The sequence below is a fragment of the Prionailurus viverrinus genome, chromosome F2, assembly GCF_022837055.1.
Source record: "Prionailurus viverrinus isolate Anna chromosome F2, UM_Priviv_1.0, whole genome shotgun sequence".
NCBI lineage: Eukaryota > Metazoa > Chordata > Mammalia > Carnivora > Felidae > Prionailurus > Prionailurus viverrinus.
The window spans coordinates 34,534,717-34,551,886 of record NC_062578.1 but is presented as its reverse complement, the minus strand read 5'-3'; the positions used below and the strand labels follow the sequence as shown (position 1 = coordinate 34,551,886).

The window sequence follows — 17,170 nt, the reverse complement described above, 5'->3', positions numbered from 1 at the left end:
GTGTGTTCATTTGTCAAAACTGATTCAACTCTCTCTTAAAATTTGTATATTTTACTTCTTATACATATGCTTCCATTAAAAAAAGAAGAATGGCCTCAAACAAAAATGTTTAGTTATGGGATGTTTAGTTATGGGAAAAAAATAAATTCAAGAGGAGCAGAGGTTACATATATTAAAGTCACTTATATGGATAAGGAATGAGACTTACTCTATATTGTTTAGCAAAATAACACTCAACTGTAAACTCCGTTTCTGAGCAACAGGCCCTGTACAGAGAAGTAAAACCTGTTGGAGAGCAAGCTTGGTCCTAATAGTCTTGATACTCACTGGACACAGCACAGTTTTAGACAGAGAATAGCTACTTAGCAAGGAAGGGAGGGAGGGGCGGTGGGGAGAGAGAAGGGGTGTGGGAAGGAGAAGAAGCACTGGGGCCAACTACTGAGATTATATGAAAGTAGTTTTCTAGTTGGAAAGTAATTTCTAATTTCTAGTGAGACTCCCACAGTGGAAGCTCCAGTGAAGTAGAAGCATCATGGAATGTGTACAAACAGAGTTTTCTGATCTTCTATCAGGGAAACTGGGAGAGAGATCCCTCCATTGGTTAGCAGGTTCAACTAAATAAATGGTTTTCAAGCTGCAGATTACAATCCACTGGGGGGATCATGAATTCAGTTAAGGGGGTTACAACAAGCATGTAAAATAGAAGAGAAAATATCAGAGTACTTCACACATAAGTAAGGGTAGGTATTATATTATGAAATGTTTGTTTCTTTTATTTAGCTTTAAATGCACATATATATGGGGTCCTGGGTGGTTCAGTCAGTTAAGCATCCAACTCTTAATATCAGCTCAGGTCTTGATCTCAGGGTTGTGAGTTCAAACCCCACATCTGTGCTGGACATGATGCCTACTTTAAAAATAAAAGAAAATAGGGATACCTGGATGGCTCAGTCAGTTAAGTGTCTTAGTTTCAGCTCAAGTCATGATCTCATGGTTCATGGAATCAAGACCTGCATCGGGCCCCTCACTGGCAGCATGCAGCCTGCTTAAGATTCTCTCTCTCCCTCTCTCTGCGCCTCCCCTGCTCATGCTCTCTCTCTCTTAAAACAAATAAACTTTCTTTAATAAAATAAAGTAAATTAAATTAAAGCACATATAAATATGTGTATACTGAGCTCAACATAAATATCTGTGTTACTGTAGGGTATGGTCAAAAAAGATATGAAAGCCATGAAGCTAAATTATTTTAATAGCATTTTATTTATTTATTTTTCAACATTTATTTATTTTTGGGACAGAGAGAGACAGAGCACGAATGGGGGAGGGGCAGAGAGAGAGGGAGACACAGAATCGGAAACAGGCTCCAGGCTCTGAGCCATCAAGCCCAGAGCCCGACGCGGGGCTCGAACTCCCAGACCGCGAGATCGTGACCTGGCTGAAGTCGGACGCTTAACCGACTGCGCCACCCAGGCGCCCCATATTTTAATAGCATTTTAAAATGTTATAAAACTCTCAGGGCACCTGGGTGGCTCAGTTGGATAAACCTCTCACTTCAGCTCAGGTCATAATCTCACAGTTCATGAGTTCAAGCCCCACATCGGGCTTTCTACTGTCAGCGCAAAGCTCACTTTAGATCTTCTGTCTCCCTCTCTCTCTGCCCCTCCTCTCCAAAAAATAAATAAACATTTCTTAAATGTTATAAAATTCTCTATACCTTAATGACTAGCTTAATTGAGAATAAGTAACATAATTGTCTCTCTTTTAAAAACAAAACAAAACCTTTAAATTATGTACCAATGACTTTTATGGGATTATCTCTAATTTGGAAAAGTATCAGTTTTTAGCCTCAGAGTTTTTTCTGAAGCTAACATATATTTTTTTTAATCCATAAAATCAGCAAAATCTGATCGAGAAAAAAGTGTTAAATCTTCACATCTTACTAATGTTGTATATAAACTTAGATTCATTCTTTCCTGACATTTCCATTAAAAATTCATTTTCTTCCAGAAAGAACCCATTTCCATTTATATTTCTGTTAAGTAAAAAAGGTTATTTTTTTCTAAAGCTAAATGAAGTAGAAAATGAATAGGTATGGGATTTTTCTAAATTTATTTTCGTGAAGGCAGTCTTAGTAGTTTATACAAATTTGTTATTTTTCTTAAGGCAAAAATAGGCTGAATGGTAATCCTACACCCTTACCTCATAAGTTATACCCAACTGACTCTGGTGTTGCTTCTATCAGTTACATACATTCGCAGAGTATCACCTATGCTCTCTGGCTGAGTGCACAATGGAGAGAACATTTGAAGTATGTGTATGCAAAAGATGCTTAGGAGTCTACAGGGTGAGGAAGTGGAAGCTCCTGGGCAGGAGCCTTCTTATTATCACAAGCATGGGAAATTATAACCTGTTTACAGAATAAGAAGTTACGGCCAGTGCATAGGATGATAACGAAAGATGAATCTGGAACGGTCAGTGAAGCCTGTAGATAGTGTGGGCCCAATCCTATAAGGAAAGAAAGCTAGAAAGCAGGAAACTGACAGTGTAGATTTCAGTTTTTACAAAGACAAGAAATGGAACTACACTGAATAGACCAGAATATCCAAGAGTAACAAAGAAAGATGACTGTCAACTGTTGAAAACCTCCATACCTTGAATTCTTCCTGAAAGTGAATTTTCCATATCTTTAAAAGGCAGGCCAACAGAAAGAGAGAGAAAAAGAGACAGAGAAAAAAGAGAGAGAGATCTGGCACCAAGATTGGAGGCTAGCAGGCATGTTTTGTGTCTTTTCAGTCTTCCAGACTAGGGGAAATAAAAAGTATTTGAAAATCATTTAACTTACGAAGATTTATTTTAAGATGCCTTCAGGGATATTTTAAGTTTGTTTCTTGGGCCTTCAGTCAAAATTTTCATATGAACCTTTCTCCATTTTGTACATTTGACAATGGATACAGATCTAGTAGAATTTGTTTGCAGGGAATGATTCTATACTAAATAACCTTGCTTCGAGTTTTTTCAAAAGACATATATCTGTTGCTTTAATTTTATGTTATATTCAAATTTCTTTAAAACTGCAAAAAGCACAAATGTGCTTATATTCCTTTCCTTTTAGCCTTGTGAAATTTGTTTACATATTAGTGGAACAGTGAGTGTTGTAATGCTTTAGCAAAAGTAATATAATAATGGAGTATTATAAATCATAATATGAACAACATTACATGAAAATTGTCCATACTGTTTTTGATCCTTCAATCTCATTACTGTTACCATAAACCTTGCTATACCCAATTCTTTCATGGCCTCTACATTAGTCAGGATATTCCAGAGAAATAGAACCAATAAGATATGCAGAGAGAGAGAGAGAGAGAGAGAGAGATTTATTGTAAGAAACTGGCTAATAGAATCATCAGAGTTGGTAACTTCGAAACTTGCAGGGCAAGCTAGCAGGCTGGAGACCATGAGAAGAGTTAATGTTGCAGCTCAAGTCCAAAAATAGTCTGGAAACACAATTCTGTCTTCCTCAGAAGACTTCAGTCTTTTTTTTCTCTTAACGCCTTCAACTGATTGGATAAGTCACACCCATATAATGGAGTATACCACACTTTACTCAAAACCTAATGATTTAAATATTAATCTCATCCAAAAAATATCTTCACAGTAATATTTGGTGTTTGACTATATACCTGAGAAGTCCATGGCCTAGCCAAATTGACACATAAAATTAACCATCAGGGTCCCCAAGCACTGTCAGAACTATATGTAATATAATCAAGTCAAAGATAAGAAACCAAGCTATTGCTAATGCCAAATTTGAAAATTGATACATGTGTCTTCTCAAAAATAATAGCTGCTGTTTATTGAGTTCTGACTGTGTACTACACTGTATTATCTGCTTCTGTCAATTAATTCTCACAACACACCTCTAACAAATGTTTTATTAGTATCTCCATTTTACAGAAACTGCAAATTACTTACCTGACTGAGGCCATAGATCTCAAAGCAATGAGAGAGGGTTTGAACACAGATTTTTCTTGCCCCACAGTCTATGAACTTGACCCATTTATGATGCTGGTTTTCAATTCCCCAGCAACCTTAGTTGGATAAGTGATAAGATGCTGAGGAACCAGAGAAATTTTTCCTAGGGGCATAAAACAATGCTAGCTCATGGCAATTCTTCAGCAATTTCACAGAATTAGTATTAGCACATCAATTTCACACCCAGATACCTAAATTCACACACACTTTCCTATCCTCCTACTAAGAAAAAACCCTGAATCTCATGTGGTTCTTTTTTCTCTCAGTCAAGGCAAATAGAATGAGAGTAACAGGATTTTACTAAAAACTTTGCTTCAATCAGTTGTGGCTAATTAGTAAGATTTGCTTCTTCTACATGGTGTTTTCAGAGTTTCTAAAGAGCTTAGAGGTGAATAGTCATAATATTTTTTTAAATTTTTTCACAAAAATGGCTCTCTTCCCTGCAGATTGCATGCTATTACAGCCCAAGCTCAAGTATTAAGCTAATAAGGAACACATCATTTCTATAAGGTTGGGCAGTTTTCTCTACTTTCTTATGATCTATTATTTTGATTACAATTTTTAAATATCTTTTATCAAATAAAATGCTAGGGAAATCACATTTTGCCTCTACCACTAAATTACCATCAATCAGAGAGAATTTAATAAAAGTTCTATTGCTCCACCTAGTGGTCAGAATTTAAATCTTATCTCTTCGAAACAGAGCTTAACAGTAAGAAATCAGGGATCCAGAGATACCAAAATGAGAATGTAGGCACCACCAGTCTGTCAAGGAAAGCACACTGTTTCTCACTATTTGCTGCTAAAGTAAAACTGCAGAACTGATCCCAAACAGGACACCTCACTGGGACCCATGACTCATTGTGATTATGAGGCAAGCGAGGCCTGGAAAGGCTTTGGCTTCAGGGGTAGGAAAGATGCAGGGGAAGAGTTTTCTATGAGAGTGACAGACTGAGTCAGGAACAGAATGGAAATGACACCATTATTTCTACCAATCACACGGACCCCACAGTAGTAACATCCTAAGCAGTTACGCCACCACATATTTTTTCTGAAGGGTTTCAAATCAGAGCATTACAACTAGACTTACTACATTTCATTTTTTTTAGCTATATTTTTACCCTGGTGGTATCAGTAATAAGGTATTGTTGCTAGACTTTTTAAAGTATTTTCAACAATGAGATTATGACCCAGATGAATTCCATTCAACTATACACCCTGAACAGTTACTCTGTCTAAAGCATTAGTGGGGCACTTCAGATACTATACCCCTATATTCCTTAGTCTCCAGTGACTCAGTAAGGTGGGGAAATTCTAAATAATAACCCCCTTGGTTGTGCAATGATGAAGTGACTCAAAACATGAAATGCTTATATCAATTCCTGCCACATAGTAAATTCTGTTATTATTATTACCACATTACTAACTGAAAAATAAAACTGATTCAATCACACATGAGTTTCTACACTGGTAAAATCATCTTCTTCATGTGGCCCTGCTTGAACATAGGAAGATGGATTGGATTTATCCACAGGGTTTCACTCAACTTGTGACTTTCCCACTTTGACTATGTGATACTGAAGCTCAGAAAAAATATAATTTTTGTCAGTTCTCAAGGAACACTTGATGGATGTGACCTTTACAAGTGTTTGCAAATATTGAACATAGGGTTGGGTCCAACATGACTTAGAACTCAAAAAGTTATGACATAGTAACTTGCAAATTATTATCACATTTGACTTCATTGCTTCCAACAGCTGCCAATAAGTACATGACTGGCATAGTCAATAGCATGGGCAACTGGATTTAGAACTCCCTGCTCTACACATATCACCCATCACTTGCTTAATAGGAATGGAGTTTAAGATGGGACAAAGCATTTCCTTTTATAATAAATAAGTCTGAGCCGAGAAAAGCCCAAGGAAGACTATTGTTTATACTTAAGGATGACTTAAAGTCACAGAGAGTTATAAATTACTGATAACATCTTAAGTTCTGTTACAAAGAACTTAAGCAGGAATAAGCCCAGAACTGGAGGCATCCTACAGGACTGAGAAAGTAGTCATTCCAAAAATAAATGTTACCAGCTTTTCAGTTGTGTTCAGAGCTTACCATTATTAAAAGAACTTTCTGGGTACAGGAACCACCATCTAATCTATATGTTATATTTTGAATAAAATAAAAATAGAATTTCTCCTAACTCTGTCCAGATCTCCAGAATCTTTATTCAAATCTGTGGCACATATTCATATAGCACTGAATTTCCCATTGTTGCAAATGGAATAATCTCTAACAACTTCATTTTATACATCAGCCCATGTTTATTTAGTGCTTAGCATGCCCCAAATACTGGTGAGACATTGGGGGTACAAAAGTGAATAATACACATATCCAGTCTTCAGTTGCTCAGAAGATAGATTTAAAAGACAACAACAACAACACACACACACACTGGTGATTCTCTTTCTCTGACATCTATTGCATGTGTGACCTTAGGGAAATAGTCAATAGACTTCCTGAGCCTCCGTCCCTTCATCAATAACCAGGAGTAATAAATTAATTAATGCCAGGCATCACAGGAAAGTTGAAAGAATAAAACCAGTAAAGATAAGAAAATAGTAAAATTTAATACAAACGTTATTAATATAATGTTAATGTTGATACTTATACAGGTACTCTTACTTTATAGAAAAAAGTACATTTATGAAACAATGACTGTGCTCTCACTTCCAGTAAATCAGAAAATTTCCTAATGGCTTCTATAAAAGAAATGGAGCTGCCATTACAAAGAAAGAAAACAGTAGCCCTGGGATGTAACTCTTTTTATACACAATAGTGGAGCAAAATGTATCCCAAGAAAATAATCATTTTCAAAGGGTGGGGATAATTGTTCTCATATACATAAACTATAACAACTTCATAATGCAAATTTCATTAGCTACGTCTAAGTACAGATGAGAAGGACCTAGTTCTAGATCACAGCGGCCCCAAGGCCAGTGGCACCTGTCCATGAAGCAATTAGGAAACAGAATCACTTCATTGATAAAACGTACACTGTAAGTTTTTATTACATACAGCTGCTATGTTCCGTTTACATAAATTGATACATATTCTATGCAAATGTGTTAATAAAAATTCATATTTATAACAGTTCAGATGTTTTTCTTTGAGGAAATCGAAACTATAAGCTAAAAGTTATTCTTGTAAGCACTTGCACATTTCGACTAAGGAAAGCAATAATTGTTTGCTTATCTATTTTAGAGCTTATCTCCTAGTTTGGTCTAACACTTTCATGGATTGGGTTTCCTTTATTAGTGCTTTCTGCCTGTGAGCTAACCTGAAGGATAGAAAGAAAAGATGAAACGTATTCCTCCTCAAAGGACATTCTGTTCCTACAAACGATCTCAGGATGTGTGTTTTACTTTATTTTCGTTAAAATTAATAAAAGTCAAGCTGACATCTCCTCCATTCTTCTCCCCAATTCCATTCTCCTCCCCTTCCCAGAGGTGGCCATTAGGATGATTTCAAGGGTATCCATCTAATCCTCATTTTTATAATTTTACTTTATATAAACATCAAGGTCTATTTTGTGTAACTTTCTCGTAGCTGGAATCATATTGAATATATTCTACACCTTACTTTTGTGTGCAGCTCACATTTTTTGTCGAGTTCAATCATATCTGTATATACAGAGGTCTGAATTATTTATTTTAACCACTGTATGGTAATCCAACTTACAAATCTTCAACATTTTTATCTGTCCACATATTGGCATTATATTGTTTCCAATTTTTCCAGTACTGAAAAAAATACTGCACACACATCTCTGTGCATTTATAGAACAAGAATTATGGTTATAGGAAAACATTTAAAATCATTAATAACTCCTATGAATATTATTTAGTACAGCTGGGAATTTTCATCAAAGTTCATTCCAGTAGGAATTTCTCAAGGAATGAAAACTTAATTTTGGCCTAAAATTATAACTAAGATTGTAAAACTTAATTCCAAAATATTCAAATTGCACATATGAAAATAAATGTAAGTGGATTTGTTTAGATCTTCTATTTCTGATTATTTACAGTGTTATTCTTATCCATGAATATGAATAATTGAGAGTTAGCTCCATTGCAATGATACTCCAAACATGTTTAAGCTTAAGAACTTTGAAATATATTTCTAATGAATTTTCTCTAAAACATCAAGAACATGAACTTTCTTTAGTGGGAGAGATCCTAAGATGAATCCAAAGTTTGTATGTGTTTTTAAGAGTTCTGAGTGATCAGAACACCAGTTTACAAAATGAAATTACTCTGAACCAATGACAGCTTTAAAAGAAATCAGGTATATGAGCCATATATTTAGATAATTTTTACTAAAAACAAAATAAGCACAATATTTAGAAAGAAATTAATGTTTGTCATTTGCTTTAGCAAATATGATAACCTATGAGACATGGTAGGAATAAAACAAATATAAATAAAAATCATATACCTTGCACAAAAAAATACATAACATGGTAAGAAAAGGCAAATTTTCCTTTACATATAAAAACTTTTCTGTGTTTTTGCAAATACAAATTATACTCCTCTTCAACTGACTCAAATTGTGCTATCCATATGAGCAACTTCTTGATGCTTCCCTACCCTCTTATCCCCACTCCCGGGAAGTTGTAATTGCCCCTCCTTTTAAAAGTTTTGTAGATATTTAACTGGAATGTCTTATAACATGATTCACTTCGATCATGAATAACAGCTTTTCTGTTTACTTAAAACATCATCCCAACTAGCTTACTCTCTTTCATCTTTCATAGCTCCAAGGGCATGTAAAAAAGCTTGCTCATAGCAGCTTTTCATCAATTTTTGTTGGGCTGTATTAAGGTATTCTTGTCGGCCTTGGCCTTTTTTTCTATCCTGGATAACCAAAAGCTATACTTTCTCACATAAGTTTTTAAAATTCTAACTTCACATTCATTTGAATGCTCCTCACCAATGGCTACGTGAAGATACTTCAATCATAAATTATTAACTTTCCTTATCATTCAGCAAACCCGATGTCTAAATTTCAGATGGATCTAGGTCAAGTGTTTGCTAAAAAACTCGTGTCATTATGGAAAACTCGTGATTGCTAAAAGAATGATCATCCAATCCACAAATTGGGAGTACGCCCTTTGTGTCTCCTCCTCATTCCTCTGCTACTGACTATGACTAGTTTTCTGCAAAATGATAGTTTCCCTAAGGGATGGGCAGGACCAATCACAAAAGGAAAGCAGCTATGAGAGAAAAATAAGTAACAATATTTGGCGAAAGCAAAAGATTCAAAATCACTATGTAAAAACATTTTTGAAGCATCTGTCAATTCTTCTTTGCCGTATCATAATAGATAAATTATAATTCTTTTTTTAATGTTTATTTATTTTGAGAAAAAGCACAAGTGGCAGAGAGGGAGAGAGAATCCTAAGCAGGCTCCACATTGTTAATGCACAGCCTGGTTGTGGGGCTCAGTCTCACAAACTGTGCAATCATGACCTGAGCTGATATCAAGAGTCAGATGCTTAAACCGATTGAGCCACCCAAGTGTCCCAATAAATTATAATTATTTGGGCACACCACAAATCTAGACACATATCCTAACAAATCAAATTCGTCTCTTACACTATTAAAGTGGATATGAACATCATTCACTCAACAGGTACTGCTTTTGTATCTATTATGTACAGATACTCTGCCTTTAAGAAGATAAAGAAGTTGGTAAAGACAGACATAGAAGCCTTGACAGTTAAATAATAATACTTAACAAAAGTATTAAAGATGTTATAAAAAATAAAAATATTCAGATTTTGATTTTTATCTGTCAATCTTAATATTAACCAATTATTATCGCTTATATTATCTTAATCATTAATATCCATCATTAGTTAATCATTATGTTAAGTTTTACATGACTAAAATTTTATCATTGTGAATTAATACCCATTTAACAGGTTAGGAAACTGAGGACATTAGAGATTCCATAGCAATAGGTAGTGGAGACAGGATTAGAACCCAAATCTATCTGACCAGGGATCCAAAGTCTTGCATTCAAACTATTGGGTTGGTTTTTTTTCTAAATTTTAGGTCAAAACAAATCCATATTCATTGGCAATTAATGGTTTAGTGTTAACACAGACAATCTTTATTACTATTTATTTTCATATCCTTTTAAAGTTATTTGGAATGTTGTCTTTGTAGCTGTGTCTGCAAAAATTATTTTTCTTTTTGTTATTTTTTTCTTTAGGGTTGTGATACACAAATGATATATGACATGTTGCTAAGATTGAAATCCACTGTTTATTTACCTGGTGACTTTGTCTGCAAAAAGGTGAGTGCATGCTATCTTTCAAATGCACAAATAGTAAATAAGTGCATTTAAGGGGTTCAGACATAGGTCAAGAACTTAGTTTAAACAGAATTTCCAGGCTGAATTCCATAGTATAGGAATAATTATGATACACAGTTTTATAAAAGAAGAATGTTCTCTCAGAGTTCAAAATGGAACAAGACAATATGGATTTCATTACTTATAGGGTATAAGTGTGGGTAGTGTGAAAAGTTGCTTTGTATAAATGTAAATCAATAGCCACACCCCGTTAATGCCAAATATTTAAAGTGGAGAAAAAAGCTATAGAAGTGAAAGGTGATTCTGCCTTTTTTATGTCTTCAGCAAGATATCAGTTACCTCCATTTCGCTCACCCAATTAATGGATAATTAATGCCACATTCTTTTCAATTTTACTATGATTTTTATGATTGCAAAAGTAATACGTGCTCGTTATTTTTAAAATGGAAAACACATAAAAACATAAAGACAAAAATTCCACCACCCAGAAATAACCACTATTCATATATTCCAACCTATCTTTTTATACTGATTGATGTAGATAAATATTCTGTTATAAAATTGACATCATACAGGGGCACCTGGGTGGCTCAGTTGGTTAAGCGTCCGACTTCAGCTCAGGTCATGATCTCACGGTCAGGTCCATGGGTTCGAGCCCCACATCGGGCTCTGTGTTGTCAGTTCAGAGCCTGGAGCTTGCTTCAGATTTTGTGTCTCCCTCTCTCTCTGCCCCTCCCCCACTCATGCTGTCTCTATCAAAAAATGAATAATTGTTAAAAAAAATTTTTTTAAAGATCTTCTTTAATTGACATCATGCTGCATTTATGTTTTGTCATGTAATTGTATATCATATGAACATTTTATTTACTATTCAGTAATCTTCTACAACCTTATTTTTAAAGCTACATAATATTATACTCTATGAATATATTCTAATCATCTTTCAAATGTTTGCTATTATAAATAACTCTACAGTGAACATTTTTGCACATCCCTGATTTCTAACTTAAGGGAGAAGAGAAGGAATGCTGGCTTTGGATTTTATATCTTGAGAGACTAAATCAGTGGTGAAATCAATAATAAATATAAAAAGTAGAGAAGGATGAGCAGTTTAAAGAAATGAGAAATGATCCAAAACCCTGGACAGTTCACAAGCAAGTGAGAGTGAGAAGCATTTATGTCATTCTAAAATAATTTATTAAGTGCTATAGTAGACATAAGCACAAAGTGTTATAGGACACAGAGTAGGGAGACTGGTCCCACTAAGATACTGACAACATTTCCTGGAGAAGATGGTATTTAAGCCAATTCCTAAAAAAATGAATTTACATAAACCAAGAGAAAGAAGAAATAAGCATTCCAGATAAAGGAAAGAATTATCATGAGCTAAGGCAGAAAGAAAAAATCTCTCTACCGAGGAAGTGCAGAGAACTACAATAAGTCAAAAGTTAGAACACATTAGTATCATTTATTCAAAAAACTCAAAAAATGTTTTTTAGCACTATGAGCCAGGCACCATGCTGAGTACTGGGTATAATCAACAGCAAGAAAGATGGTTCTTGTTCTCCAGGGGCTTAGAGTCTAGTGCAGGGCTTTTCAATTCAGTATACATCAGAATTTACTGAAATTAGAAGTCTGGGCTCTATACCAAACAATTCAGTGTATCAGAATGGAACCCACATATCAGTATTTTTTAAAAGCTCCCAGATGATTCTAAAATGCAGCCAAAGTTGAGAATCACTGGCCTGATGGAAGATATAAACAATGAACAAGTGAGATAAAATTAAATGTATAATGGTGAAATGTGCTCACTTCAGTGGAGAAGTTAAGATGGCAGAGCAGTAGGAGGACCTTATGCCTGCCTCATCCCTCAAACACAGCTACTTAATTATCAAATCATTCTGAACACCAAGGAAATTGATCTGAGGACTGAGAACAAACTGCACAACTAGAGAGAGAAAAGAGGCCACATCGTGGAAGGTAGGAGGTGCAGTGATGTGATTTGGAAGAGAAAACAATTGCAGATGTGCAGAGGGAAAACAGCCCTGATCACAGAGAGAGGAGAGAGAGAGAGAGAGAGAGAGAGGAAGAGAAAGCAGCACACAGGGGATTGCACAGAAAAAAAAAACTTCCCCAAAACCACTGACTAGGCTGATTATCACAAGTTTTTATAAGCAGTAGACCTGAAAGTCTAAAGTTTTAGAAATCTGCACCATTGCTAGGGTCAAGCCTGGCAGGTGTAGTGGTGCTCCTGTGGACAAGGAGAGAAGAGTCCTGGGAGTGGACAGCGTGCTCTGCGGATCCCCTGGGTCACACTGGAATAGACAGTTCCCCTCCCTGGAATGCATTTGGGACAGGCGGTACTGCCTCTCAGGGGACAAAAGAGCTGGTGGGTGCCATTGAGTTACTCCATTCATTAGCATACAAGCTGAGACTCCTCTGTTGACAGCTAACCCGGATGCCAGTTTTATACTTTACCATAAAATCCAAACCCCTGCACAGTCACGCGACTGCTTTTCTGGGACAAACTGCACCAGCCAAAGCATGGTGAGACCATCCCCCAAGGGATCAGTGCAGGCCCATGCTGCACTGGATCCCTAAAATGGTGTTTTGAAACTCAGCCACGCACCTGAGATAAAACACAGGAGCATTGCACTACCAGGCAGGCAGAAGGCACAGACACAGACAGGATGAAGACAGGGATCAGACAGAAGCCTCAGACTCAAGAAGGGAGATTGTTCACTCTTCTGTGAGGGTTGTCTGAGGAGCAATGGGCACAAACTCTGCTGTCTGGGGAAAAGCGTGGGCTGATGCCATTTTTCACACCTCCTATCATCACAGAGCACACAACAGAAGCTTGAGCCTCTTACACCAAGCTCTGTCCCCCTGTGCTCTGCAACTCCTTTATTTTTAAGTTTATTTACTTATTTTTATAGAGAGACAGAGAGAGCAAGCGAGGGAGGGACAAAGAGAGGAAGAGAGAGAATCTCAGCAGTCTCTCCACTGTCAATGAGAAGCTGGACTCAGGGCTTGAACTCATCAACCATGAAATCATGACCTGAGCCAAATGCAGGTGGCTTTTTTAATCAGTCAAGGAAGGAACAACAGCAAAGAAAACGCAACCTCCATCCCCCATTATCCTCCTCCATGCATGCACTAGCTCTATTGATCATACAGTGCTGCACAGCTTCAGCTCTAGTGGAAATAGGACCAGAAAAAGGCTTTTCTAATACACAAAACATGGAGATGTAGACAAAATGCCAAGATGGAGGAATTCATCCCGAAAGAAGGAACAAAAAGAGTCAAAGCCAGGGAGCTAATCAAAATAGACATAATAAGTAATATGCCTGAACAAGAATTTAAACAACAATCATAAGGATACTAGCTGGGCTTGAGAAAAGGATAGAATAAATCAGAGAGACCCTTACTGCAGAGATAAAAGACCTAAAAACTAATCAGGTTAAAAGGAAAAATGTTATAACCAAGATGCAAAACTGACTGGAGGTAATGACAAGGATGGAAGAAGTAGAGGAATGAATAAGTGATTTCTGTAAAATTATGGAAAATAATGTACCTGAAAAGAAGAGGGAAAGAAAAATATTAGATCATAAATGTATTCTTAGAGAACTCAGCAGCTTCATTAAGCATAGTAACATTCTCACCATAGGAGTCCCAGAAAAAGAAGAGAGGGAAGGGGGGCAGAAAGGTTTATTTGAGCAAATTATAGCTGAAAAATTCCCTAATATGGGGAAAGAAATAGACATTCAAATCCAGGAGGCCCAGAGAACTCCCATCAAAATCAACAAAAGCTGACCAACACCAAGATATATCATAGTAAAATTTGCAAAATACAGAGATAAGGAAAGAATCCTGAGAGCAATAAGGGAATAGAAATTCCAAACCTACGAGGGAAGACAGATCAGGTCCACACTAGATCTCTTCACAGAAACCTGGCAGGCCAGAAGAGAGCGACATGATATATTCAACATGCTGAATGGGAAAAATATGCAGCCAAGAATACTTTATCCAGCAAGGCTGTCATTCAGAATAGAAGGAGAGATAAAGAGTTTCCTAGACAAAAACTAAAGGAGTTCATGACCACTAAACCAGCCATGCAAGAAATATTAAAGGGGACTCTTTGAATGGGAAAGAACAAAAGCTACAAAGACTAGAAAGGAACAGAGAAAATCTCCAGAAATAATGACTTTACAGGTTACATTCATATTTATCAATAATTATATGGAGTGAATTAGACATCAAGACAAAGATTGTAACAAGAGATGAAGAATGGCACTATACCATAATAAAGGGGACAATCCAACAAGAAGACATAACAATTGTAAATATTTATGCCCCCTACTGGAAAGAACCAAAATAAATCAATCAATAAATAACAAACATAAAGAAACTTACTGAAAATAATACAATAATAGTGGGGGACTTTAACACCCGCCCTTTCAGCAATGGACAGATCATCTAAGCAGAAAATCAACAAGGAACAATGGATTTGAATGACACACTGGACCAGATGGATTTAGCAGATATATTCAGAATACTAAAGTAGCAGAATACACATTCTTCTTGTGTGCACATGGAACATTCTCCAGAATAGATCACATACTGGATCACAAATCAGGCTTCAGCAAGTACAAAAATATCAGGATCATACCATGCATATTTTCAGACCACAACACTGAAACTAGAAGGCAATCACAAGAAAAATTTGGAAAGACCACAAATACATGGAGGTTAAAGAACATCCTACTAAAGAATGAATGGGTTTGGGGCGCCTGGGTGGCGCAGTCGGTTAAGCGTCCGACTTCAGCCAGGTCACGATCTCGCGGTCCATGAGTTCGAGCCCCGCGTCAGGCTCTGGGCTGATGGCTCAGAGCCTGGAGCCTGTTTCCGATTCTGTGTCTCCCTCTCTCTCTGCCCCTCCCCCGTTCATGCTCTGTCTCTCTCTGTCCCAAAAATAAATAAACGTTGAAAAAAAAATTAAAAAAAAAAAAAGAATGAATGGGTTAACCGGGAAACTAAAGAAGAAATAAAAAATACATGGAAGCAACTGAAAATGAAACCATGACAATCTAAAACCTTCAGGATGGAGCAAAGGCACAGCTAAGAGAGAAGTATATTGCAATATAGGCCTACCTCAAAAGCAAGAAATGTCTCAAATACACAACCTAACCTTACACCTAAAGGAGACAGAAAAGGAACACCAAATAAAGCCTAACGCCAGCAGAAGGGAAATAATAAAGGTTAGAGCAGAAATAAATGATATAGAAACAAACCGGCAAACAAAAAAACAGTGGGACAGATCAATGAAATTAAGAGCTGGTTCTTTGAAAGAATTATTAAAATTGATAAACCCCTAGCCAGACTTATCAAAAAGAAAAAAGACCAAAATAAATAAAATCACAAATGAAAAAGGAGAGATCACAACCAACACCACAGAAATACAAACAGAAATACAAACAGTTACAAGAGATTATCATGAAAAATCATATGCCAATAATTTGGGTAATCTGGAATAAATTGATAAATTCCTAGAAACATACAAATTACCAAAACTGAAACAGGGAGAAATAGAAAATGTGAACAGACCAACAACCAGCAAAGAAATTGTACTCAAAAATCAGTACTCAAAAATTTCCCAACAAACAAAAATCCAAAGCCAGATGGCTTCCCAAGGGAATTCTACCAAACATTTAAAGATTTAATACCTATTATTCTCAAACATCTCAAATTTAATACCTATTCTTCTCAAGAAAATAGAAATGAATGAAAACTCCCAAACTCATTCTACAAAGCCAACGTTACCTTCATTCCAAAACCAAAGTCCCCACTAAAAAGGAGAATTTCCTTTCTCCTTTTGCATCCATGATGATAAATCAATAAATTTTATTGATCCATGATGATGCAAAAATTGTCAACAAGATACTAGCAAATTGAATCCAACAGTACATTAGAGGAATTAACTATTCACCACAACCAAGTGGGATTTGCTCCTGGGCTGCAGGTGTGGTTGAACGTTGCAAATAGATCAATGTGATATACTACACTAATAATAATTTTTTTAAAAAGGATAAGAACCATATGATTCTCTCAATAGATACAGAAAAAGCATTTGACAAAATACAGCATCCATTCTTGATAGAAACCCTCCACCAAATAGGGTTACAGGGAACATACCTCAAGATCATAAAGGTTATATATGAAAGACCTATAGCTAATATCATCCTCAATGGAAAAACTGAGAGCTTTTCCTCTACTGTCAGGAACAAGACAAGGATGTCCACTCTTACCACTGTTGTTAAACATAGTACTGGAAGTCCTAGCTTCAGCAATCAGATAACAAATGGAAATAAAATGCGTCCACATCAGCAAGGAAGAAATCACACTTTCACTATTCACAGATGATATGATACTCCATGTGGAAAACCCAAAAAGACTCCACCAAAAAATTTCTAGAACCAATACACGAATTCAGAAAAGTCACAGGATACAAAACCAATATACAGAAATCTGTTGCTTTTCTATACACCAATAATGAAGAAGCAGAAAGAGAAATCAAGCCATCAACCCCATTTACAACTACACAAAAACCATAAGTTACCTAGGAATAAACCTCACCAAAGAGGTAAAAGATATGTACTCTGAAAATTAGAGAACACTTATAAAAGAAATTGAAGATGACACAAAGAAATGGAAAAACATTCCATGCTCAGGGGTCAGAAGAACAAATGTTGTTAAAATA

General features: G+C 36.1%; 1 protein-coding gene across 1 annotated transcript in view; it reads left to right on the top strand.

The window, feature by feature from the left end:
* CNGB3 (cyclic nucleotide gated channel subunit beta 3) overlaps positions 1–17,170 on the top strand; it is a 152,090-nt gene that overhangs the window by 102,516 nt on the left and 32,404 nt on the right. Inside the window, exon 14 of the mRNA XM_047842749.1 lies at positions 10,312–10,395. Within this exon, the coding sequence (XP_047698705.1) occupies positions 10,312–10,395 (84 nt within the window). The remainder of the gene's footprint in view (positions 1–10,311; positions 10,396–17,170) is intronic.